The sequence below is a fragment of the Pyxicephalus adspersus genome, chromosome 11 (genome assembly GCF_032062135.1).
Source record: "Pyxicephalus adspersus chromosome 11, UCB_Pads_2.0, whole genome shotgun sequence".
NCBI lineage: Eukaryota > Metazoa > Chordata > Amphibia > Anura > Pyxicephalidae > Pyxicephalus > Pyxicephalus adspersus.
This window is the reverse complement of record NC_092868.1, coordinates 19,065,023-19,092,016: the sequence shown is the minus strand read 5'-3', so window position 1 is coordinate 19,092,016 and position 26,994 is coordinate 19,065,023. Positions and strand designations below refer to the sequence as shown.

At 42.6% G+C, this 26,994-nt stretch overlaps 1 protein-coding gene and 1 pseudogene across 9 annotated transcripts in view; one reads left to right on the top strand and one right to left on the bottom strand.

The window, feature by feature from the left end:
- The window catches only part of LIN7B (lin-7 homolog B, crumbs cell polarity complex component), a 226,843-nt gene that overhangs the window by 63,408 nt on the left and 136,441 nt on the right, over window positions 1–26,994 (top strand). For all 9 annotated transcript variants that reach the window (XR_011922785.1, XM_072426510.1, XM_072426509.1 and 6 more), the window contains 2 exons: window positions 76–147; window positions 22,537–22,746. Coding sequence is in view for 8 of the 9 variants with exons in the window: in XM_072426510.1 (XP_072282611.1) it covers window positions 76–147; window positions 22,537–22,746 (282 nt within the window). In the remaining variant the exon portion in view is untranslated. The remainder of the gene's footprint in view (window positions 1–75; window positions 148–22,536; window positions 22,747–26,994) is intronic.
- Window positions 19,927–20,994, bottom strand: LOC140341146 (posterior protein-like; annotated as a pseudogene).

Here is a 26,994-nt window from a genome sequence, read left to right as displayed (position 1 = left end):
AATAAGTGAGTGTAAATGTTTTCTGTATTAAAATGATTTGTATGGGTCAAATGTTTTCATGTTCTTTCCACTTAGGTCTACGAGCAGTTGTACGATACCCTGGATATAACAGGTAATGCAGAAATACGAGCACATGCCACAGCCAAGGTAAGTTTTTGTATACAAAAGAATACTAACTCATTTTATGCTTTGCATTTTTATAGAGGTGTGAAGTATTATTCTGTTTATCCAGTGTTGCTAGCGCTAGATGTGCCACATCCTAAACTTGGTGTGTTGGTTCCTGATACTCTGACATTTCCCTGCTGGCAGCCCAACATTTTACTATGGGGCAGTCACATTTGTTGTCTACAGATGTGTGGAAAAGGGTGGTCTCCCAGCTTCATTGCTGAAAGTGTATTTTCTCCAGTCTAAGAGAGCTTTAATAAATCAGGCCAATTGTGTACAAATAGAGGTAATTCAAGACAGTTGTTACACAGAAGTGGTCAACCATCAAAGATAACTCCAACTTAAAGGCATGCAATAGTCCAAGAGGTTACAGCGGAACACGAGGTACCTACTAGGCAACTAAAGGCCTGCCTCAGGCTAACTCTAAAGTTAATAAATCTACTATCAGGAGAAGACTGAACAGCAATGGTGTGTATAGCAAGGGGAAAGCCACTCCCCCTAAAATATTGCTGACCATCTACTTTTTCAAGTTCACAAACATTCTTTTTTTTTACATAGTAAATAAGTCAGATTGAAAAAAAGAGATCATTTCATGAAGTTCAACCAGTATGGAAAAAAACATATCCCAGATATAAAACCCTATGGAAAAAGTTGATCCAGAAGAAGACAAAAAACCCTGGTACAATTTGCTCCAACGGGAAAAAATTCCTTCCTGATTCCATGAGGCAATTAGTTGTTCCCTGGATCAGTCATCTGTTATCTTAACTTTAAAGCTTTAATACCCAGTTATATTCTGTGCCTCTAGAAAAGCATCCAGCTTTTTCTTAAAGAAATCTATAGTAGTTGCTGAAACTACTTCCTGAGGGAGCCGATTCCACATTTTCGCTGGCCCTTACAGTAAAGAATCCCTTCCTTATCCAGAGCTTAAACTTCTTGTCCTCCAAACGTAAAGAGTGCCATCTTGTCCTTTGTAATGATCTACTGTCTACAATCTGTCTTTCAATCTGTCTTTCATTTTGACGTTTTGCACGTTTTATCTCCTTTTTACATCTTGTGTTATTGTTATTTGTTATATTTTGTATAGTTTTCAAATGATGAAAGTGATCCTTCATTTTTATATTTTTGGAAAGCCCTTTTCTTACTCTTTATGGCTTTTTTAACATTAGTTGTGAGCCACATAGGTTTAAATTTTAGCCTCTTAAACTTTTGACCCATTGGAATATATTTTTGTGTGTTTGTGTAGAACAGACTTGAAGTATTCCAATTTCTTTTCTGCATTCTTTGAGGACACTATTCTATCCCAGTCCAAGTCACTGACAGCCGCCCTTAATAGAAAATTTGCTATCTTAAAATTGAATGTTTTTATCTTTTATGCTACCTGGTTACAGCTTACATTAAATTAAATCATATAATAGTCACTGCTACCCAGACTCACTTTTTTATGCACATTTGTTATAAGCTCTGCATTGTTAGAAAACACTAGGTTCCGCAGAGTATCATTTCTAGTTAGGGCTTTAAACCGCACCACAAAAATATCTTGTATTAAATTCATAAATTTCCACCCTGTTGCTGTACCTGTAGTGCCATCAATATCAGGGTATTTAAAATTACTAAAACATTGCCAGCTTTTGCAGCCTTTTTTTATATGTGCTTGTAGTTGATTCTCTATTTCTTCCTTAGCACTGGGGGCCTATAGCAGACACCAATAATTACTTGTGTATTATTCATCCCCATATTCAACTCCACCTGTAATACCTCAACCTCATCACTTGCTCCATCAAAAATTTCTTCTTTCACATTCACTTTTAGATAACCTCTCACATAGAGACAGACATAACCACCTTTTTGTTTGACTCTTTCTTTACGAAAGAGAGTATAACCAGGAATATTGATAACCCAGTCATGTGAAGAACAAAGCCAGGATTCAGCAATACCAACTAAGTCATAATGCTCTTCATTCATTTAAGCTTCCAACTCCCCTGTTTTGTTTGCCAGGCTTCTAGCATGGCTCTTTAAACCATTGCTGCATTTACCAGCACTGTTTGCCAAATCCTTTTGTTTTTCAGTACAATTAGTACTGCACAATCCAATGTTTGTGTGTAACATGGAAACTCCTTATATTTATCCATTACCCTCCCCCAAATATCCCCAATCTACCCTCCACTAGTGACTGACCCATCTTCCTTTCTACCACCTTATCTAACTGTACCATGCTCTCTGTGCTAGTTTAAATATCCCTCCAGCATTCCCATAAATGTTTCCCCTAGCGCAGCAGACCCCCTTCCATGTAGGTGCAAACCATTTCTGGTATATAGGTTGTACCCCAATGAAAAGTCAGCCCAGTGCTCCAAAACCCCAAATCCTTCATTTTTACACCAGGACTTAAGCCTGCATTTAGCTGTCCAAGCTCCCGCTGCCTGCTATTGGTTCCAATGTGGACCAAGACAGCTGAGTCATGCCAAGCCCCTCCCAGTAATTTGTCCACTCGGTCCACCACATGCAGAACCCTGGCAGCAGGGAGACAGCAAACAATTCGGTTGAAGGAACCTGAGCAACAGACTTTTCTAAAAGTCCCCCTGATCATAGAATCCCCTATGACAACCAATTGTCTATGCCTTCCTGCATTGACTTCCCCACCCTTACTAGATGGGCTGCTCTCCCCACTGTTGGGAGCAGCAGTAACATCTAGGGTTGCCACCTGCACATCTTCACATAGCTTTGCAAATTTGTTAGGGTGCTCAAACACAGGGCTGGCCTTCTTTTTCTGGAAGCCCCCACCACTCCCTCTGACTATAGTAACCCAGCTCCCTCCATGTTCATCCTAAATAACCTCTCCACCCTCCACATCTATACCATTAACTACCTGCTCAGTGAGCAGAAGACCCCTATCAAGGTGATCCAGTGATTTCAGTGTTGCAATGCGCTTTTCCAGATTTCCAATGTGATATTCCAGGAGGGCAAATTGCTCTTATCTGTCACAGCGGTATTCACCTTTGAGCTTTTAATCCATTTGTACATGCATATGGCAGACTGTGCACTGAACAAAAACCTTCCACCTTGCTGCCACTCATTTTTCCAGCTACAATATTTATTGATTTCACAAAGTTATAAAAGATTTCTTACTGTTTGTAGTTTTTTTTAAAGATTAAACTTCTGTGTTATCTAACTCCACTTATAACCAGCCACTTGTTTCAGCAGCCAAGAGTGAGCAAGCTTAAAGAGGTAGTAAACTCAAACCTCAAAACTTTAAAAAAATACACTTACCTTTAATACCGCAGAGGCGTCTATCGGTCCAGAGGTCTCTTCCATCGTGTCCCGCGTCGTCCCCGCATCTATCTTAGGGCCAGCTTGCGAGGCACCGCCAACTTTTCCTCTTCTTCTGTTTTCTTCTTCCTACGGCACCCAACACAGGCGCAAGATTGGGTGAGGTAGATGGGAAAAAACTTGCTAAACTCACTGTGCATGCATGAGATCGGCAATGTTTTTCCCTTTTCATGAAAGGGCTCCTTCTGTGCATGCCCGAGATGATCGGGTACTAGTGCTGGTTCCCACGGTAGAAAGCAAATTTCTGGCCAAGTGGCAAGGTCCTTTTGAAGTGGTAGAAAGGGTTGGAGAAGTAAATTGTAAAATCCATCAGCCTGGAAAAAGAAAGCCCATCCAACTCTATCACGTGGATTTAATCAAACCTTGGAAGGATAGAGAGTCCCTGGTAGCGACCACAAAACCCCAAAGGAATTCCCATGCAGATATTGAAAAGGTTGCAATAGGTGACACCCTGTCCAAACCCCAAAAAACAAGAAAGAAAGGAGTTTCTACAATGGAACAGGGATATTTTTACGGCCCTGCCAGGCATTACAGATGTCATTCAGCATCACATAGTCACTGACACCAAGGTAACGATAAACATTAAACCATATATAATCCCGGAGGCTCGGAGACAAGTGGTCTCTGAAGAGGTAAAGCGTATGTTAGACCTGCAGGGTTTTGAGGAATCCAAAAGTCGCTGGTCCAGCCCTATTGTATTGGTGCCTAAGGCAAACGGGACCTGGCGGTTCTGCAATGACTTCCACCGACTAAATGATGTCTCTAAATGCGATTCCTATCCTATCCCTATCCTATTCCTATCCTATGTAGATGAGTTAATTGAAAGGTTGGGACTAGCTAGGTATATTACCACGCTTGACCTCACCAAAGGATACTGGCAGATTCCCCTATCAGGGGTGGCAAAAGAAAAGACTGCCTTCTCCACCCCAGACGGTCACTTTAGAAGGATGTCCTTTGGGTTACAAAGGTCACCTGCCACTTTCCAGAGATCGATGGCTAGGGTCTTGAGGCCCCATAAAAGCTATGCAGCAGCATACTTAGACAATATTGTGGTCTTTAGCACAGACTGGGAAACACATCTAAGTAAGGTACAGGCAGTACTTGATTCTCCCAGGAAAGCTGGCTTTACTGCTAACCCTGAGAAGTGCGCTATTGGGTTGGAGGAGGCTCGCTATCTGGGTTATATTGTAGGTAAGGGCACAATAAGACCACAGGTAAACAAAGTGGAGGCAATTCAGTATTGGCCACAGCCTCTGACAAAAAAACAAGTGAAGGCGTTCTTGGGGATTGGTTGCTATTACCGCAGATTTGTCCCAAACTTTGCCACCATTGCAGCACCATTAACAGACCTTACAAAAGGGAGAAAGTCAGTAATGGTTAAGTGGCCAATTACAATTACAATTTAATCTGCTTTAAATGGTTTTTACAGTACAAAAACACCACACAACATGAAAAAAAAAAAAAGTACATTTTTAATTTTATATTTTATTTTAAGAATACATTGTTGTCTATTATTTAATTATTTTTTAATTATTATTTATAATTATGTATTATATTATAATCTATGATTATAATATAATAAATAAATATAATTATCATACCCGGGAGTTATTCCTAAGAATTACAGGGACACAATATATACAAAAATTTCTATGCAAAAAAAATCACTTTTTGCATCAAAAAATTTACAGAATTAGAACGTTGTGGGGGTTAAAGAAGCATATCATTTTAAAATGAAACAACTACTCACCAAATGCAAAGGCTTCTACTATGAACATTCTTTTAGATGCTGTAAAGCACTAGCCAGAGCTTTAAGAAAAAAAAAGGCTAGAGCATTTGTCCCGAGTATCACTAGTGTTGATGTTCGAATTCGGGTTGTCCCTATATTTGACCCGAATATGGCTGTTCGAATTCGGATCCCGAAAAACACGGGATTCAACAGCAAAAATTCAGGAAAAAAAACATGGGAATGGCATGGCATCATTAGGATTTCCCTGGCCATGGCATCATCAGGATTTTCCTTTCCTCAGCCAATCAGGGGAGCAGAGCTGTCCGCATAGTAAAGTTCTGCTGATTGCTCTGCTCCCTGATTGGCTGAGGAAAGGGAAATCCTGATGATGCTTCACAAGCAATATATATACAGTGTAACAGGGAAAACCCCGTACCTCGCAGCCAAGATCAAGACTCTGAAAGCAGGTGATCCCCCAAAAACCAAGAGAGATAATAACTCATCAATGCATAGAGAAAGAGCATTACAGTGCAATATAACCAGCAGTCATATAAACATAACAGTTCGTGCTTCTAATAAAGTAAAGGCCTTGCATAATGTAGTTAACTGCGATTATTACGGGGTAAGGCAATAGATCTGCCAGCCGGTGGGGTGAGCTCTCGCCTATTTGTACTGGATCTCCTCCTGGAAACCACTGGTTGCCATGGTGGGGAGCGGGGCCGCCCCGGGTCCTCTCGTTCCCATCCTGGTAGGTGTGGGCAAATTATCCCCAATTCCTCACAAAAGGAATTTAAGCCCTCAGGGGACCGTAGTTTAACAGTCCTGCCCTCATGGCGCACCGAGAGACTGAAAGGGAATCCCCATCGATATGGGATATGGCCATCTCTTAGGATAGTCAATAGTGGCTGAAGAAGGCGGCGCTGTTGCAGTGTATGCCAGGACAAGTCCTGAAATAGCTGAAGAGGGGCCCCATCAAATTCGAGATGACGCATATTTCTGGCGGTAGCCATGATTTCATCTTTTAGATCTACCTCTACCAATTGGCAGATAACATCTCTAGGTCTGGCGGCAGTCCCCAATCGCTTAGATGCACGAAAGGCCCTATAAATTTGCACCTCACATGGGGCAGGGCGCCCCAGGACCCGCGCAAAGAAAGCTTGGAGAACTGGTTTAAGATCACAGTCACAGGTGGCCTCAGGTAAACCTCGCACTCTGATATTATTCCTACGAGATTTGTTATCCATATCCTCCAGCAAACGCTGGAGTTCTCTTATTTTCTGATCGGATTCCTCAGCTTTGTGGGAGAGAGTGGTGATATCCTCCTTAGCATGGTGGACAGTGTCATCCAGGTCATCAACTCGGCCTGCCAGAGATTGCAAGTCAGCTCGCAGTGCCCCAATTTCCCTGCGACAGGTGGTCTGCACCTCCGCCACTAGCTTATGAAAGTCCTCTTTAGTCCGGAGGGATTGTAGATACTGAAGCCAGGAGGGACTAGAGCAGGCCTCTTGTGGGGCCAAACCCCCCTCCCCCCACTGTGAAGGGCTCAAGAGGGCCTTGTGTCTGGTGATTCCATCTTCCCTCCGGTGTCCAACAACAACAGGGGCGTCATCCCTGGGGTCTGGGGATAATGTGGGGATGTCCTGACTGAACCCCATCAGAGTTGATGCAGGAGGATCCTCTTTGGTGAGTATAATAGACCCCCTGCGTACTGATCGCTGTGTGGCCCCATCCCCCTTTGAGGAGGCCGCAGGGGAACAAGATCCCCTTGTATGGACTGGTGGTCTCACCGGTTCTGGCGTCGGGGATCTGGAGCCACGGAGGGAGGACCTCTCTGAATCCTCTCCGGCTGCTGAGTGCGCCTCTGGCTGTGTTTCTCCGTCATCTAGTGCAGGCAGCCGGATCCTCTCTCCCCGCCGCCATGTGTGCGGGGAGGGAGTCGGCGCCATCTTGCCCGAGGAGGAAGATGCCGGCGAGGGATCCGGAATAAAAGCCCTAATCGAGGGCTGAGCAGAGTCCTGGAGTGGAGCTGGGGTAGAGGGGAATCTCCCCCCTCTGATCTTCTTTTGCTTGCCCATGGATGGGTGAAGGAATGCCCGATATGCAGCAGATTGTGGCCGGCGTCCGCGGAGCTCCCGGATTAAGCAGCCATCTCGCTCGCCGGTCAAGCCACGCCCCCCTTGTTACTTATATTTTAACCCTTTCAGGGAATTCAGGCATTCGACAGCAAAAATTCAGGAAAAAAAAAATATATATTTTTTTTTTAATTTATTTATTTGTATGTGTTTTTTATTTTAAACTGTTTTTTTTTTTTTTTTTTTTTTATTCATGTAAAGAACAGGGGTATGTAATAGTGTTATGTATCTTTTTATAATGTATCTTTTTATGTATCCTTTTATAATGTATCTTTTTACATCTGTTTGGAGGCTGTAGAAGCTCTACACCAGGGGTCCTCAAACTACGGCCCGCTGAGGTTCTCCATCCGGCCCCCCCGGCTGCTGAGGCTGCTTTTCCTGCTTGAGTTCTGGCTGCCTGCCATCTGCACTCCAGGGAACCCGGTCACGTGACACCACTGTTGCCGGGGTAACGCTGGAGCTGTCGGGCTGAAGCCATCAGGCAGAGAAGAGACTGAGCAGAGCAGAGACTCATTCCCTGCTCACTGCAGGTCTCACTGCTTCATTCCCTGCTCACTGCAGGACAAATGTACATGATCAATGTACATTTGTAAATAGTATGAACATACTATGCACATTGATCATGTACACATTGTGCTGCAGTGTGATCCATATATTAAGGCAGCAGTGAGTGACAGGTAGCAGACACTGACAAAGTTTTTTTAGCAGCCCTTTTTTAATTAATAAAAAGTGTGGGGTAGTGTTGGGTGTAGGGTAGGGTGTATAAAAAGAAGCAAATGAATGAATTGCTTGAGATTATTCATTTGCATGGAAAATGCAAGATAAATTTGCATTTTCAATACACACAGTGAAAATTCAAATTTATCTGTGCATTTTCCATGCAAAGGAATAATCTCAAGCAATTTTAAAGCCAAAGCAAACGCCACTTTTTTTTTTAATGATCGGCAAGTGTGCTGTGCATATAGTATTGTTCTTTCGTGTTTTTTATACAATAAATACCTTTTGTGCAGTGTGCATAAAAATCTTCTCCTGTTTTTTTTCAAACTATAGTACGGCCCCCCGACAGTCTGAGGGACCGTGAACCGGCCCCCTGTTTAAAAAGTTTGAGGACCCCTGCTCTACACAGTGCTGAAACAAACCCGAATTTTTCTCCCATTGACTTTAATGGGATTCGAACTCGATGTTCGACCACCCGAATTTTTTTGCTATATTCAGCCGAATAGCTGTCGAATCGAATAGTGAGCTATTCGACCAACACTAATCCCGAGTCACACTCAGGGTTACTTTAACCTAATTAAACACTCTTACCTTTTCTGTCGCTGTCCCCCGGGGTCCTGCTGGTCCCTGCAGGTCCTGGGGACACGTCTGCCTCCTCTGTTCCCCAGCTGCTTACTGCAGAGCCATTATCTACAAGGCTTCCTTGACAGCAGTGCGGCCGGGACTTAGCGGCGGGAAATTCAAAACCATTTTGTATTGGATTTTATACAAAATAGCTGTATTAAGTCTAATACAAAGAAATATTCATATAATATATATATATATATTTATATATATATATATAATATATATATATATATTATATGCTGCTGTACAGGCATATTACATGTTATATTACAGGACTTCTGCATTGTGCATCGCATCTCCCGGGTGATGTGAGCAGCAATCGTAAATTCTGGGGGTGGTGCCAGCGGGAATTTTTGGTGGGTTAGCCATATCACTTTCTATCATTGCTCAGCATCCAATGTGACATTTAGCTCTCTCCCACATCACCAAATAGGAAGGAGGGTTATCATTAGGTGGGGAATTGAGCATAGCGTACAGAAGAGAGAACATGTCTGTCTGCACCTGCTCCCGAGTACAATGCCTCAAAGGAGTAAGCGCTCTGGCAAACCCATTGCTCCATGGTAGAGAGTGTAGGAAATGAGCCATTTGTCTCGCCCTCCAGAAACCAATAGGATTCATTTCTCCTAGACATGCTAAGTCCGATATCCACAGCCATGAGTCACCCTGAATAAAGTTCACTGCCCTATAGTAGCCCAGGTTTTTAAGGTGGACGAAAAATGGATCCACTATACCTGGCCCAAATGTCGGATTGTCCATCACTGGATAAAGCGAAGAAGGGGATGGTGCTACTTGATGGGGGGGAAACTTTTTGGAACACACCTTCAGGATGGAGCCTATCAATGGATGTTGTTTAAGCTTACCAGTTAAATTACTTTCCAACCAGGGCGCAGAAGACAAACTTTGACCTCCGGCCAACTGCTCCAGCCCAACCCACTGCTTAGTGAAACTGTTCCCAGCCCAGTCTACCACCCTCACTAGGTGAGAGGCCATATAGTATTTATACATATTAGGGACCCCTAAACCTCCAGTTTTCTTGGGCTGGAATAGTAGGTTGCGGTTTAGCCTGGGCTTTTTATTTATTTTGTTAAAAAAGGACTAGGTATCCAAATTGGCAAGGTCCGAAAAAGATAAAAAAAACCTTGGCAAGATAATAATTTTAAGCACTTCATTCAAACCAAGATATAGTCAGTGCCCTCCATTTCAATAAATCTGATATTACCCGTTAAAAAAGGGGGAGAATATCAAATCAAAAATTTTCAATAAATCCCTGGCAAGGAAGACTCCCAGATATCGAAGACCTCCCGTGGCCTATTTAAATAAGTAATTCCTCTCAATCAAATGCTTCTGTCCCTGGGGTAATGTAATGTTTAGCACCTCTGATTTATTTTATTTAATTTTAAATCTTGAAAGGGTGCCATAAAAAACTAGTTTCTTCATAAGATTTGAGAGCGTAATGACCGGATTGGAGAGTACAAGCAGCAGATCGTCTGCAAAAGCTGCAATTTTGGACATTTTCTTCCCCAAAAATAGCCTTGTGATGTCGGAGTTAGACCTTATAGCTCGTAGCAGAGGTTCTAACATCAGAAAAAAAATGAGTGGGGAGAGGGGGCAGCCCTGGCGAGTACCATTTAATATAGGAAAGTATTCTGATAGGGTTCCAATAACCCTAACTGCCGCTGAAGGGCACGAGTAAGTGGACCTAATCCAGGCTAAATAAAATAGGAATAAACATATTCGGCCCCGAACCAATATGCAGTAGGGTACAGTCCATCAACGTCCAGTCCACTCTATCACTTTCCTTCTCTGCATCTGTGGATAGCAGGAAGAGTATGTAGAGGCCAAATGGATCCAGTTAAGAGCCTTAATGGTATTGTCAAAAGCTTCCCTCATCGGAACAAAATACACTTGGTCAGTGTGAATCAACTATCTAATGACCTTCTGTAACCGCATTGCCAAAATTTTAGTAAATTTTAGGTCTTTGTTGAGTGGAGATATAGGTCCAAAAGGAGAGGAAGCCAATCCCGCGGTGATAAGGTTAGAAAATACTACTAGAGTGGTTGCCGAGCCAATAGTACCTAAGAGAAAAAGTAGAAAGATAGCGCCTCTTTAAGGCAGAAAATAAGTCTAGCATGACATAAAACCTTTTATTTCAATTACTAAAACATACTTCTTAGAAACATAATTGGTAAAAGAGGCCATGGCAATGTTTAACAATGACTTTATAAAATATTCTCACTAAAAGGGCCAAGATGTGGGTCAGTACTGTACTTATGGTCTCACCCGACGCATTTCACCCTAAACAGGCTTCCTCAGGGGATTGCCGAGACCCTAGAAATTACATTAATTATAGTATAGTGTAAAAAAACATGTTAATGTATTGGGATAAAGAAAATATTTAGGAAATATTTGGATGGCTATCCTAATGATGTAATAATTTATTAATTAATCCAGTTCTAGTTGAAGGACGTATCTAGAAATATATTTAAAAAAAAATAAAGTTCTTTTATATATATTTTTTGAAATATCACAGGATATATCTTAATTATGTAATAAACATTTATTCCACAAAATGGCGTACCTACGATTTAAATATGTACACTGGCTGCGGTTTTATTTTTTTTATATATCTTCAACCTAGGATAGATCAATAAGAAAATAATAATGGTAATGGTTTTGTTTTATAGTTTAAAGTAATGATGAAATATGATATTAATAATCAAGTATATTAATAAAGTTGGATAAAAAATATACCTCAGAAGATATGTGTTAGATCTTGTAAGCAGTGTAAGGAATACTATCAGAAATAGGGAAGGGTATTCCAAAGAAGATCTTATGGATAAATTGAGAGATGCTTCTGAGTATAAGGAAGAATCGTCCTAAGCTAGGACAGAGAAAAGCTTAAATATCTTTAGAAAATTAAATAGAAACTTTATGGTTAGGTGCCTTGATAAAATTATTACTTACTGGTGTGTGAGGGGGTATGGGGGAAAAAAGCTGGTGGCAGCTGTCCAAACCAGGATTTAGGCTGCCAGCTGCACATCCCTTAATGAGTACTTAATAGTACTAATTGTACTTACTATTAGATCTTTAGAACTTCTTACCACTAATCTTGGCCTCCAGAGTTTCAAAATCGCTTGAAGAGAGTACGGGCATCTTGACTTTGTTCAAATACTCCTTCACTGCCACTACTACAGAGGCTGGTTGAGGGGCAGGGGCGCAGCATTAATGTACAGGGACATTAGTATAGGACATAGTATTTTTTAAACTCATTCATAATGTCCTGTACGTGATATTTCTTGACTCCTTTGTGATCAACTATGAATGGGACAAAAGTTTGTTCTCTTTGTCCCCTAAGGGCTCTCCCCAATGTACCATGTGAGGGGTTACGCTCTGGATTGCCTTTGCTGGGGTCAAAGGACACTTGTCTGGTTCATCCAACTAAGATCACACACCAAGGTATCAGCATTAAACTGGCTTACAGCCAGGTTTATTGAAGTTTGCAGGTAAAATAACAAAACAGCAAAAAAAAAACCTTGCCTGTCTGACACTTACTATACATCAAGACGTCCCTGTCTATCAGCTGGAGGGCTTCTCTCTGTCAGCTCAAAACCAAGCTTTCAGCAACCTTCTACTCACTTTTGAGCTCACTCACCCAGACCGACTTTCTGAGTCTCTCAGCCGAGCTCCCTCACAGACCAACTGTCTGTGGCTCCAGCAGAGCTCACTCACACAGTCCACCTGTCTGTGTCTCCAAACAGAGCTGTGAACTCACACAGACCCCTGTCTTTGTCTCTCCAAGCCAAGCACTCTCACACAGTCCACCTGTCTGTGTCTCTCCAAGCCAAGCTGACCTCGCACAGACCCCTTTCTGTGTCTCTCCAAGCCAAGCTACTGACTGAGCTCCTGGCTCTAAGTTATATCCCCACCCTCAGTGGTTCTTCCACCTGCTACTTCACACAGGAATCTTGGGCAAATTCCTTCACATACAAGAGGAATCCTGGGCAAATATATCTCTCTTCCACCTCCAATCCTGCCTTGGTGTTACAATGGCTACACCTATTCCCATATTCATAGTAGGTTCTCCTGCACTTTTCTAACGTAGCTTTTGGCTTTAAGGCACAAAGTTGATAGTTGAGATTTTCGATCAACCTGTAAGTAATTCCCACCATAGGTTGTCTTTTATGTACTGTAGGAAAATTACTGTTTCCCTTATCCCTTTTCTTGTCTCTATTAGCTTAATAATCACATAGATCCTAAATAACAAGATTTTTAATAACAAAGAACAGAATGAACAAGTAATCAACAATTATTCCAAATAAGCTAAATAATAATCACAAAGTAAAAGGGGCAGATGTCCCTTTTTATACCTCTTCGGAGCCCCCTGCCACATTCAGCCACACCCATGCATCCACCCCTTACTCAGGTGTCCTCCCAACTCCGGAAACACCCTGCTCCCAGGTGTCCATTGATATTCTCCAGTAGGTGGTGCTGTTGTATTGAGGGCAAGTCCTTTGACTCAGCTGACCTGTTGGTCCTGGCTTCTTTAATGTCATCTGATAACAGTTATGTTTACACACCTGGCAGGATATTCCTGTTCACAGAGATGTTATCTCTTTTGTGATTGCTTGGTATCAACCTCCCGCTGTAATCATTCTGTTAGTTTACTTCCCAGAGGCTTTTCAGGAGTCAACCCCCATCAAGTTCCACCAACAGCCAGTTTGAATATGAGTGCTAATTTCATGCCACCCATGTTGCGCACTCCAACATATGCCCCTTTGTGCCTGAATGGCACACCACCATCACCTTCAGGCGGAGCTCTCATCATCTCTCATCATTGGCACTATCATCACCCTCTGAGTCACTCTTTGTCTTCCTCTTTGTCGATGTCTTCAGGGCCACAGGATCAGCATAAGTAGGGAATAGACATTTACTCATCATTCATACATTCTCAGTTCTTAGCTCCCTTCCTAGGGCAGAGTCGAGAGGAGGGACTGGTTCACCCTTATAATTACCCCTAGCCTAATACATACATTCTACTATTAACAACAAACCCCTTAATTCTGGATCACAATCATATCTTACCTAATACATGCAACCTAACAATAACCATGAACTAACCTCGCTGAATAAGCTACTACTTTAGCATATTAACACATTTTCAAATAATGTTCAGGTTATACATACGACTTGGTATTTAGCAACTGTTTTCATTATGCCCCGTCCTGCTGCAATTTCTACATATTAGACATTTTTCCGGATCTTTGCTCTGTTGTAAAGCCTCTAGCTCATACAAAATGGCTTTACAGTCCACTTGTACTTCTACCCTTTTTGACAGATGCGTTACCTTTTTATTTAAATGTCGGGTTATGTAACATATGTACATTTGTAATATTGACAAAACCACTGCAAAAATGAGTAATAGCACCACAGGATGGATCAAATAATTCAAAACCCCATTGGCTTTACTGGAATGTCCAAAAATAATCCCCCAACAATAACCTTCAGCGTCTTTCTCCAACTGATGTACCACTTGCGTAATTTCTTTCTGATTATGATATACTACTAAGGTGGCATTGGCTCCCTTTTGTTGCAGTTTTTTCAGGAGTTTTTCATCCATCTGCCATTCTGCCAACCACTCCTGTAGTTTCCTACCCATACCCAGGTTCAGGATTTCCAAATCCACAGGGCTATTATAGTTGATACCAAGTGACATGTTGCTACCGAATAGGACTACATAGTTCCAGTCTGGTGTTTGGATTTCAGAGACATTTCCCAGAGTACACCATGCCCCTCTATCAACAGTTATCTCCATTGATCAGCATCATATTTGTATTCTTTAGGAAAAAGAAACAAACCCTTCTGTGTCCTTAGAACAGAGGGAAACATCAACCTGCTTCCAACCTTCCTCCCCCCATACCACATGTGGACAATTCACCCTTGGATGCAATATAGTGGACTGTCCAGTAAGTAAACCTATTGATACGACTGAATATAGGGTTCCCGCATGTGATTTTGCATAAGGCACTAAGGAGGAGGCAAAGCAATTTTCATAATCAAAATCAGGACAACCCACCCAAGCATTTGCCCACCATTTAGGATTAGTAAATGGTATATACCTTGCAAAAGTTTATCAAGCTGGGTCGCTAACTCATATGGCCACTCTTCCTTATGTAAAGCCTTTACAATCAGTTTAATATTAGTGGATAATTCCGACTGCCCTGCACTGCACATTTTTACATTGTCCCACCACAGCATTCACTAATATTTTAAAATGATTAACAAAATCTCTTGCTACTTTCACTTGAGTATTAATGTTATTCTGTTGGATGTTATTAATGATGTCATTGATCTTTTTTTGAAATTCAAATAAATTGTTGAATCCACAAACGATTGCATAGCTTCTGGTATGATCTTCCATAAGTCCTTTTTATTTTTCCTCTTGGAGGATGAGTTAGGATTAATTCGTCCAAAGGCAAAAGAAACTTTATAAGGCTTATCGTCTTGGCAACCCCATTGATAGGTCTCAGGCAATTTGGGACCCTCCGGTATCAACCTAACTCTTCTATTATACGTATTTTCCTGATCCCTCCCCAAGTTCGCTTCTCCCTCTGTCATTGGTTTGACAGATTCAGATATATAAATCTCTTCTTGGCTTTCATCTTTTTTCCCCATCCCTCGATTGTCCATTAACAACTGTTTGTGTGGCAGTACAGCACAGATGGATCGCCATCCAGATGATTATCTCTTTTCCAGCCATGCTTCAGAGTCCTTGCTGTATCAATCTTCCGCTTCATGGGTACTCTGGAAATTTAAAATCAAGAGCAGAATTAAATCCTTATCAGCAATATCGTTTACACTGGTCGGCATGAACCTACCGTATTTTTTGCCATATAAGACGCACTTTTTCTTCCCCAAAACTGGGGGGGAAAAGTTAGTGCGTCCTATACGACAAATGTGTTAAAAAAAATAATCAAAATATTATACTCACCCGATACCCGATCCTGCGTTTGTCTCTTGCTGCAGCGTGTCTCTCTCTTCTCTCTTCTGCCAGCATCGTGTTTTCTCCTGTCTGTAAAGCAAAGCGAAAGAAGCCGGCACAGCGCCACCTGCTGTTCCCTGTCCTAACTGCCGTACAATAGAAAAAAAGCACAGAGTGATCAGAAGGGGAGTTTGAATGACAGAGTGAGCAGAAAGGGAATTTGAATGGCACATGAGTGATCAGAAGGGGAATACCGGTATGAATGGCACTCGAGTGATCAGAAGGGGAATAATCTTTCAGAATCTTTTTTTCTAGATTTTCCTCCTTTAAAATTGGGTGCGTCTTATATTCCGGAGCGTCTTATACGGCGAAAAATACGGTATTTCTCTACTTCCCTCTTTTTCATGCACTTTCTACCCTTCTGGAGGCGCTGTACTTTAACTACTTGATCACTGAGGGTCATGGTGACTATGAAAGGTTCTGTCCAATTTGCATCCCATGAAGACTTTGAACCAAAGTTCTTTACCATGACCTTGTCCCCAACCTTCAAACTACTGGGAGGCCTATCAGGTTGCCCTTTCTCTCTGGGAGCCATATTAGCTGCAGCAAAGTGCAAATATTTCTGTACCTGCTCCTGTAGCTGGACCAAAAACGTATCTCTCTCTGCGCTCTCCCTCAGAGGTGTACTGAGCATGGGGTTGGCTGGATGGAGGAGATTCATCCTTCTCCGTCATTAACTGATAAGGAGTTAATGATGTGCCTTTCGCTGTTGAACCTTTATTGGCCATTAGAATGGATGATAAGTGAGTTAGCCAACTCTTTCCTGATTGCAAAACCATTTTTCTCAATATATCTTTCAGTGTCCGATTCATCCTTTCCACAATACCCAATGATTGGGGATGGTACGGTAAATGGAATCTCTGCTCTACACCTAGGATCTAACAAATTCTTTTTAGGACCCTACCCGTAAAGTGAGTTCCCCTGTCTGACCTCAGGACTTTGGGGAATCCCCATCTTGACAGCACCTCTGTCCATAACGCCTTAGCCGTATCTGTAGCTGAGTCTTTTCTTAGAGGCAGAGCTTTCACCCACTTTGAAAATACATCAACTACAACCAACAGGTACCTCTATCCCCCAGGGGCACTTGGTAATAGACCCACAAAATCTGCAGATTTTCCCAGGGTCCTTCTGCTAACGGTACCCTTGCTAATACTGGTTTCTGCCCTTTTGGTCTGGGATTCATCTGTGCACAGATTAAACATTCCTGTACCACCTGTGTGATCGTATTGTTAATCTTTTCCCACAAGCATTTACCTAGAATACATTTTAAGGTACCCTGCATACCCATGTGTTTTGCCAACCTATGATTCTCCCGGGCTAAATCCCTCTGATGTTGGGCCGGTACAACAAACTATTATTAACAGATTATTTTGTAATATGTACATCGGTGGAGCGTCCTCGACTTTTTCCCTAATCTGTCCTTTTACATCCTTGATGAGATGATCCCTATCCTGTTCTTCTGCTATGCAAGGGGCAGGTTCTTTTAAAACTGGTAAAAGCGCAGGTACAATGGCCTCTTTTTCCTGCTCCTCAGAATCATGTTCCTTCTAGGCCTGCCTTCCTTCTATACCATATGGAGTCCAGCTTACCCCTATTAAAGCAGCTTCTTTAGCAAGTTCATCTGCCTTGTTGTTTCCTACAGTAACCTCATTATTACCTTTCTGGTGTGCTTTTACCTTAACAATGGCCACTCTTTGAGGCTCCAAACTTGCCCAATCCCATATATCCCTGAAGACTGAACTGTGCATCAGGGCCTTTCCAGAGACATCACTAAAACCCCTGGTATGCCATAAAGGCATGTACTCAGTCAATGACCTAGTGACATAGGCACTATCAGAAAAGATGGGTATTGGGGCTGCACTGAAATTGGCAATGGCTTCTCTCATGGCTTCTAGCTCAGCTCTCTGGACAGAAAAGCTTCGGGGTCATCTAATCAAAATTTGCTCATTGGTCTGGGGGCACCACAGGGCATATTCTGTGTGAAATCTTCCTCCCTCCCAGTACCTAGATCCATCCACCCATATCTTTAGGTCTTCCTTACCTGCTGCTAGTCTGAATACTTCCTGTGACCTAGCCTAATGCACCTCTCCACAGTCATGCTGCTCTCCTTTATACTGCATCAATTGAGGGAGAATATAGGTGGCATTGTATGTCACTGTGATGTTCCTAGGTGTCAGGTCTATAAACCATCTAGCTACCCTTTGGGAGGATACTCCACTGAGGGTACGCTCCAGAAGCATCTTAATGGGAGAATGGTGATGATACTCCCAAATCCTACTACATGTTCAGTTGCGAGAACCGCCCAGTGCAATGCCAAAAGATTTCTGACGCATTCATCAAATCCTCTCTCTACTGGACTCACCATTCTGGACCAGTATCCGACAGGTACCCATTTGCCTTGTCTTTCTTGGAGCAACACGGCTGTTATGGCAACTGCAGATGCATATACTTGCAGTGCAAAAGGCAAATCGGCATTCGGATTACTTAAGGCTGGGGCCTTCATCTGGTTAACTTTTAGCCTGGTTAAAGCTTCCTCGTGCTCCTCAAGCCAGTCCAGGGGATCTGTCTCTTTCCTTTCCCCTTTCCATAGATCATACAGGGGCTTTACTTGGCTGCAAAACCTTCAATAAAGTCTCTGCAGAAACCAACAACGCCTAGGAATTGCCTCAGCGCTGTTTTAGTGCTTGGTCTAGGTCAGGGGTCAGCAACCTTTACTATCAAAAGAGCCATTTTGCCTCCTCTTCCACTAAAGAAAAATAGTCTGGAGCCGCAAAACATAACACACCCCTCCTCCGCAGTGTCTTGGGAGGAAGGGGATCCCCCATCAGAGACCTCCCCGCAGCAGCCGAAGGGAGCCACAACAAGGAGGCTGAAGAGCCGCATGCGGCTCCGGAGCCGCAGGTTGCAGACCCCTGGTCTAGGTAATTTTCTGATAGTTTCACATTAGGAGGAGGAGTCCTTCCCCCCTGTGAAACTATCACCCCTAAAAAACAGACTGACTCCTTTATCAACTGTGCCTTTTTGGGATTTACCTTAAGGCCTGCATTCTCAATCAGTGTTAGCAATTCATTCAGCAGGGCATAGTATTGTTCTTTCATCTCTGTCTGGAGAAGAATGTCATCTACATATCTACTAGATACAGTCTGGCTCTGAAAATTGTCTCAGAATGTCCACCATACAGATGTGAAAGTATGTTGAACTAGACTTGAACCCTTGTGGCATCCTGCAAAATGCATGCTGCTTCCCTTTAAATGTGAATGCAAATTTGTATTGACTATCCTCATGGATAGGGATTGAAAAAAAGCCATTCGAAATGTCAATTGATGAGTAAACTTTTGCAGAGGGCTTAAGTGCAGTCATCATATCAGGCATTTTAGCAACCACATTTGTAATGGATGGTGTACATTTGTTAAGGGCATGAAAATCTAGGATGGGCCTCCAACCCCCCTCCTTTTTTACTGGCCACAAAGCTGCATTTGTCTTTGATTGACATTCTTTGATGACCTTTTGTGCCAGTAAATTTCTTACCATGCTTTCCATGTATGGTATTGACTCAGGCGGTATACTGTACTGTTTTTTGTGTTGGGGAAAGGAATAAACTCTGTTCCACACACAAGTTCCCTATGTCAATGGGCACTGGTATTGATTGCTAGGGTGGCACTAACCGCCCCCAAATCCTCTCAAAAAAAATTTGCTTTCCCTCTGGATCCTTTCCTAAATTCAAATTAGTTAAACTGACGGCTGCCCCTGTATCCAGTAGGATATTTGTGCAATGGCCCCCATCCACACCCCGGACATTTAGTCTGCCGCCCTTGTCCCTATCTAGATTACATAAAAGGAACAATCCTGGGGCCTGACCTCCCTATGGTTTATGGTATGGATTGGTTGGGGTGGGCCTCTATATTCCTCTGGGATTTCTATCATTTTATTGGCTACACTGTGCAGTTCCTTTGATATTGGGCTATACAGTGTCTCCTTGGGCATTCTATATTCTCTACTATTGCTCTATCTGATCCCTGCCTAAATTCTCACCTATTAGCAGTTTTCCTCTCACCTACCAGTCTTTTAGGCACTTTGCATTCCGTCATTATGTGGCCTGTGTTCCCACATCTATACCATCTGCCTAAAAATCTCACCCTCATTTCAACTACCTCTGAAATCTTCTTATAAGGTCTATTGTCCTGACTTGTCTCCTAAATCCACTCCCTAAGATATTTATAAATGTTTGATACGAACTGGCATTTCTAAGTGCAAGTTTTGTATGATAATCCACAAATGTGCACTTATTTGCCATAGAGTACGGGAAACTACTGTCATCTGGAGACATATCTGGGCAATTGTAAGTAGCTTTATACAGGGACAAATACTCCCTGCAGAATAACACTGGGTCACCCCCCCCCCTTCTAAATCTCTTCCCCCCGTTATCTGTTGCAATTCTCTCATCCTTTCTGCTGAATTTCCCCAGGTTGAGTTAATTTCAGCAGATAGAACTTTATGACTACCGACTGGTGGCTGTAGTTTCTCACATAGTTGCAAAGGAAGCCATGCGCGAAAGAGCACACATGCATCCCTATTACCCAAGTTATATTGTGCCACTAAAGCTTCCAGCCTAGTATAGAGGCTTATGGGTGAAGCACCAGTTTCAAATTTATCCAATATCTGACACAGATTAGTGCGATCTTGTATAGAGAGTGTTGTGGAATGGGTGTTAAAATCTATTCTCAATGATCTACTCGTTGGCCTACCCTATCTGATACTGGAGTAAAGAGAGAGAAACTTTGGTTTGGTGATCCCTCAGGACCATCAGCTGAAAATATTGGTTGTTGTTCCATCATCATCTTGTCCCTTTGCTCCTGTGTCAAATTTGCGTAGGCATCCCTGTTAGCAAAGCACTAATTCACAACTTGACTCACGGTTTGTACTTTCAGCGATAAAACATTATGCTCTTTTTGCAACAGTTGCGTTTTAGAATCCTCCAACTCTTTCTTAAGTAACGCAATAACATGTTCATTTCCAGCCTCTTTCTGTTCTAAGGCAGCAATAGATTGCTCTCTAAGTTTGCATCTCACTTCTCATTCATCCAACCTATCATGCAATTCATTATTACATTCCACAAGTTGGTCAACCTCTTCTTTCAGCAATTCACATTCACATTCATTAGGCTTACCATTTGGATCCACTATAGAGACAATATTGTGACAATTCTCTAGAGTTCTTTCCGTATACCACTGAATCTCTTTCCCTTCTGATATCTCTTTCATTCTCAGTAACATTCTTAACACAAATTTTCTTTCCTTTCCTTTTGGCTTGCTCGTTAAACATTCATTATGCTTAATACATTGAACCACAAGATCATTGAACTGATGTGTTAAAGCATCTTCTGCAACAGACTTGTAGTCTGCAGAGGCATACTTCTGCACAAAGCATTACATTACGTCCATTGTTATGCTAATTAAGCACACAATGCTAATTGTTGGTTAACAAAAGACTGTATACAGCTATCTATAGACACACAAGAAAGTATCCACACCCATACACAACTACACAACTATACAGCTCGACAACCACACAACCATACAGCTCCACAACCACACAGCTGTTCCAACTTTAAAACCTGGACTCTAGTCCACTAAGGAGTTCCAGACACACAAACACGCTGTGTATCCCCCTTAACACAACTGAATTCCAACCCTCACACACCATTTCTTATTTGAATCACAGATCCAGGCCAGAGGGATCTCCTATTGGACAAAAAGGCTATTTCCTTTCCCTGTGAGTAAAATATAACTATCTAACCCACAGTTTTTCCTCAAAGATGTCTGGTTTTTATTCTTTAGATCTACAGGGTATATCAGTTACCAAAGAAGGATCAGTCCTTTACCTTGCCGGCTACACGGAACAGCTAAACAGGCCTAGTACCCAAAATTACAGTAAAACATCTGCAGCACAAATACATATACCAGCAAAAGATACAGATTTTCTACTCACCAGATACACGCCTCCGCTCACTGATAGTATATTTCACAGGATCTTCTGTACCACTTACGCCTGGATTTTCAGGAGTCAACCCCCATCAAGTTCCACCAACAGCCAGTTTGAATATGAGTGCTAATTTCATGACCTCCAACATGCACTTTTTCTAACTTCCTAATATTATTAAGCAGGTTTTGATTTTCCTGCTGCCCAGTCTTTTTAAGTCTTGATCCGTGCTTGATTAAATTACCTCTAATAACGGCCTTGTGGGCTTCCCAGACTACAACAGGGTTACTATCTTGCCTGATATTTATGACAAAATAAGTATGCAGTTCTTTTTCAGTTTCTTTCGGGAGATTTTCATTAAGTTTCCAGTTCCAGCATTTCGTCCAGATTTTAGTGAGCAGGATATATAAGATCACCGGGGAATGATCGGAGAGAATCATTTCCCCAACTGTACACCCTTTAATCCTATGCAGATCTGCCTGTCGAGTCCAAAAGTGATTTATTCTGGAGTAGGTCAGGTGGGGGTGTGAAAAGAACGTGTAGTCCCGATCACTGGGGTAGGGAATTTATTCTTATGTGTTTTCAATGCAGGAGTGACAACATTTTTGTTCCAAAAACTTTGCAAAGTGCTGTAACAAATATGCCTGGACACTGATGCCAACATGTATGTTCACCAGGTATGCCTTTAAATCCCTGGTCAAGATACAGTAATTAAAACATGCTTATCATAACAAATGATCTTATTATTCAATATAAAGATATTTCTGTTCTAATTATATCATGAAACTGTTGTTGAGTGCTTTAACTGAAGTTTCTCATTTCAGGCCACTGTGGCTGCCTTTGCAGCTAGTGAAGGACATGCCCATCCACGTGTAGTCGAACTTCCAAAAACTGATGAAGGACTTGGGTTTAATATTATGGGAGGAAAAGAGCAAAACTCTCCTATTTATATCTCACGTATCATTCCTGGTGGTGTGGCTGACCGCCATGGAGGGCTGAAACGTGGAGATCAGCTTTTGTCTGTCAATGGTGTGGTGAGTAAATCTGCATTAAATAAAAAAAAAAATTAAACAAAAATTACATTTGCATCTAAAATTTGCTGGGTTGCAATGTTCCACATTACATTACATTACTCAAACACAGATCTTGAGGTTAAAGTAAAGGTGGGTGTTGCAGTACAATGCATTTTTTTAACTGGCAAATACAATAAAAACCTCCCATTTCCAAATTTTGGAAGCAAGCTACATTTCAGAATCCTTATTTTGCTCTAGCAGCAATCAGCCTTCCTAAAAAATTCTCTATTTACCATTGATTTCTGTTTCTGCTTTGATACTTGTTTACATCAGCAACTTTTTCCCATTGTGGAGTTTTAAAAAAAATCTTTTCAATTAAGAAAAAAAGGTTTATTTATAGAGCTCCTGGACATTGAAGTTAGCCTAAATGCATTGGGTAAATTACAATTTTCATTTTGTCAGTTAGTAGTATCAGCATGTTTGACAGTGCTGGAATTCTTGTATCAATTGCCAAGCCCCAAAATAATTAATAAATGAATTTGGAGGAGAAAAGACAAGAAAGGGTTTTTTGGTACCTTAAATTAGCTCTTACTTATGGGAGAGCAATTAGATCATTGGTCATAGTTATAAAGACAAATAACTAGATAGAGCTCAACTAGTCAATAGGTGTATCAAAATACACATATCATTGTACATAGTTGGTATTAAGCATGCAGTTTGTGGTGTTTGCTCTTTGCCAGGACTTATGCAATAACAGTTTAAAAGTAAAGTATAGATCAACATAGACAACACAACCAACTCTTCTGCTCAATCCATATGTGCTTTTCCAAAGTGTGTATATCTGCTAGGTAAAGCGTTAAAAAGATACTATGCCAGGTTGACATCAAGGATGCTTTTCAGGACACAGAGCCAAGTATAGAGGTCATACTGTTGTCAATTTATTTGAAGTTGGGTATGGACAGGTTAAACCCAGAAAAAGCAAGTTTTCAAAGTATATATCTTATTTAAGAAATTTGGAGGAGCAAGGACAAGAATGAGAAGGTTTCTGTGGCACCTTAAAATAGCTTTTATTTTAATGAGAGAGCAATTAGATAATTGGTCATAGTTATAAAGACCAATACCCAGACAGAGCTCAACAGTTCAATAGGCGTATCAAAATACTCATATCATTGTGCATAGTTCTTATTAGAGGGGATGAAAATATGGGTAGAATTGTTAGTATGGGTTGGGGTGTGGAAAAGTGTAGTCGTCTCTGTTCCCAACATGTTTCACTGTATGGCTTTCTCAGTGGAGGGTAAAGACTTAAATGTACATGACACAATAAAATACAAATATTATTGAAAACCTACTTAGTAAACACTTTGCACATGATGTAAGCTTGTTAAATCATTTATTACTTAATGTAATTCCAATACAAACATATTCATGACAGAATAAATAATGTATGTTGAAGGGCAGGTGGTGGGTGAAAAGTAAATAATACTGTGATTAGAATAAGTGTCACACTTACCTCTTCCTCACTAAAGCAAAAACGTCTCTCTCCTGCACATCCAGGCAGTTCTGCTCCCATGCTTTATCAGTTTCGCCCATCCCGCAGGTCAATCAGAAAATAGCCTTCTACTCATCCCTGGATATTTAGTTGGCTCAGACACAACACTCAGCGTTCGCGCAACGTGTCTCCACTAGTGCCGAGCCCCTAGCTTTGATGAGCAAGTTCCTGTACACCTGTTGCTTATTTTAGTGTTTCCTTCTGTCCAGCTCATGTGGTAACCCCTTGTTGCCCAGTCTGTTGTTTCCAGCCAATTCCCTTGTGCTGTTCCAATGTTCCTCTGTCTGTGGATATTCCTGTGTCACCTGTGCCTCCTGTTGCTTCCAGTGTCTCTTGTGTTTTCGTTGTCTGCAATGGCCCCTGTGTCACTGGTGTCTTTTTCCTGAATCTCTGTATTTGACCCCTGCCTTGTGACCTGACTTCTCTTGCTTGCTGCCTGCTTTGACCTGGCCTTCCTTGACAATTTTTCTACCTTGTTATTTGGTATTGTGTATCTTTCTGCCCACCTTGGTGTGCCCAAGAATCACAACCTTGCAGTAACCAGCAGCGCAGCATCCTCCCCACTAGAGGCTCTGGTGAAGACCTGGTTGCCTTCTCAGGGCTCACACCACTTTTGTGCAAGTTGTAGCGCCCCCTAGTAGCCAGAGACATTTTGCACGAACCATGAAAACACCCTCCCAGACCTCCCAGGCAGACCCCAACCAACTACTCACCCTGAGGCTAGACGCCCAGGAAGCTACCCAAACTCAGCTGCTCTGTCAGCTTCATTTATTCACTGCTCGCCTGGATCAGCTGCTGATCTCCTTTAGTCCTGGCCCAGTCTCCCACTATACCAGTAGTCCCTGCGCTTCACCTTCCTAACCCACAATTATTCTCTGGGGATTCCAAGACTTGCCATGGCTTCATCAACCAGTGCGGTATCCATTATGTGCTTTAACCTCAAAATGTCCCCACTGACCAGGCCAAGGTGGCATATATAATGACCCTACTGTCTGGAGAAGCTCTGGTGTCTCTGCTCCGGGAAAGGAAGGATCCGGTCACCTGTAGTATTGAAGCTTTCCTGAGCGATTTTAGCAGGGATTTTGATGAACCAGCTTAGGCTTCCTTAGCGGCCAGCGCACTCCTGCGTCTCCGCCAAGAGTCATTTACTGCTGGCCAGATTGCAGGTAAATTTTGCACACTTTGGTGGCTGAGCTCCCCTGGACCAAGGAGGCCCTCCACGCTACCTTCTGGCAGGGCCTTTCTGATAGCATCAGGGACAGGAAGGGAAAGGAAGGATCCGGTCACCTGTAGTATTGAAGCTTTCCTGAGCGATTTTAGCAGGGATTTTGATGAACCAGCTTAGGCTTCCTTAGCGGTCAGCGCACTCCTGCGTCTCCGCCAAGAGTCATTTACTGCTGGCCAGTTTGCAGTTAAATTTTGCACACTTTGGTGGCTGAGCTCCCCTGGACCAAGGAGGCCCTCCACGCTACCTTCTGGCAGGGCCTTTCTGATAGCATCAGGGACAAGTTGGCTGTTGGTTGAGATATTCCTGCTGCTCTGGGTGACCTGATCTCCCTCAGCGTTTCTAGGAGAAATCACGCTCAGGCAAGATCTTCTCCCCACCACTAGCTCCATCCTTCTAGCAGCCTCTGGAACCTCCAGTCCCTCCTGTTTCTCCTTCATCAGAAGTAACCATGCAAGTGAGCCGTTCACGCCTATTTCCAGAAGAGAGAACCCGGCACCTATTTTTAGGTTTCTGCATTTACTGTGGACTTAAAGGACATTTTATTTTAGTAAACTTCAATGCCTAGTGTCATCTGAGGGGAGCATGCTAGGTCACTCTTCTCTCCCCTCCACTCACCATCTATCAATACCAATTCTGCTTCACCACGGTACGTCCACACAAGCCCTTAAGGCTTTCATCAACTCTGGGGCCGCAGGCAATTTCATCTCGACTACTTTTGTCAAGGAGTGTGCCTGGCTTTTGGAGCCACTGAGTCAACCCCTGCCTATCTGTCACAGATCCCCGCAGGACCAGGGGAAATGTGACGCTGTCTGTGTCACCCACCTCATATTTCTCTGCAGCCAGCAGTAGCAGCAGCCCTGTTCTGAAATCCTGTCTGCTGGTCGCTTCCTGTTCTCAACTATATGATCCTCTGAGAGCTGCTCCTCTACCCCAGATAACCAGAGTATTTCACAGAAGCACTCCCTCTGCTGGCAGAAGTGTAAACTCCACCTGAGCTGCCTCTGCACCAGCACTCCCTCTGGTGGTGGGTCCTCTCACTTGCTGTTTGTGTCTCCCATCTGTCACATGACCTGCTCCTATAAAAGGAAGTGACTGGCAACTGGAAGTTGGCTGAACAAGGAGTTCTCTTAGGCTCTGTTCTAGGTTCCTGCGATTCCTGCCTGCTTCTTTAGCTTATGATTTCCTGTGTACCAACTCTGACTTTGACCTTTGACTACTCCTTCGTGCTGCCTGCCCTGACCTCTAACTTGTTTGACATCGATTCTGTCTCACGTTCCTGCAACTCGCCTGATTCTTGTTTGACAGCAGTCACCTGCCTCTGCATGCACAGAAGCCGCAACCTGGCAGTTGCCTGCAGCATAACATCCTCATCTCCAGAGGATCTGGTGAAGACCAGACAGCTGCTTACACTCTGCACCCTGCGCACATATGTGCCAACTGAGCTGGTGACATGGAGGGCCCACCATCCTGCCCTGTGGCACCGTGACAGTAT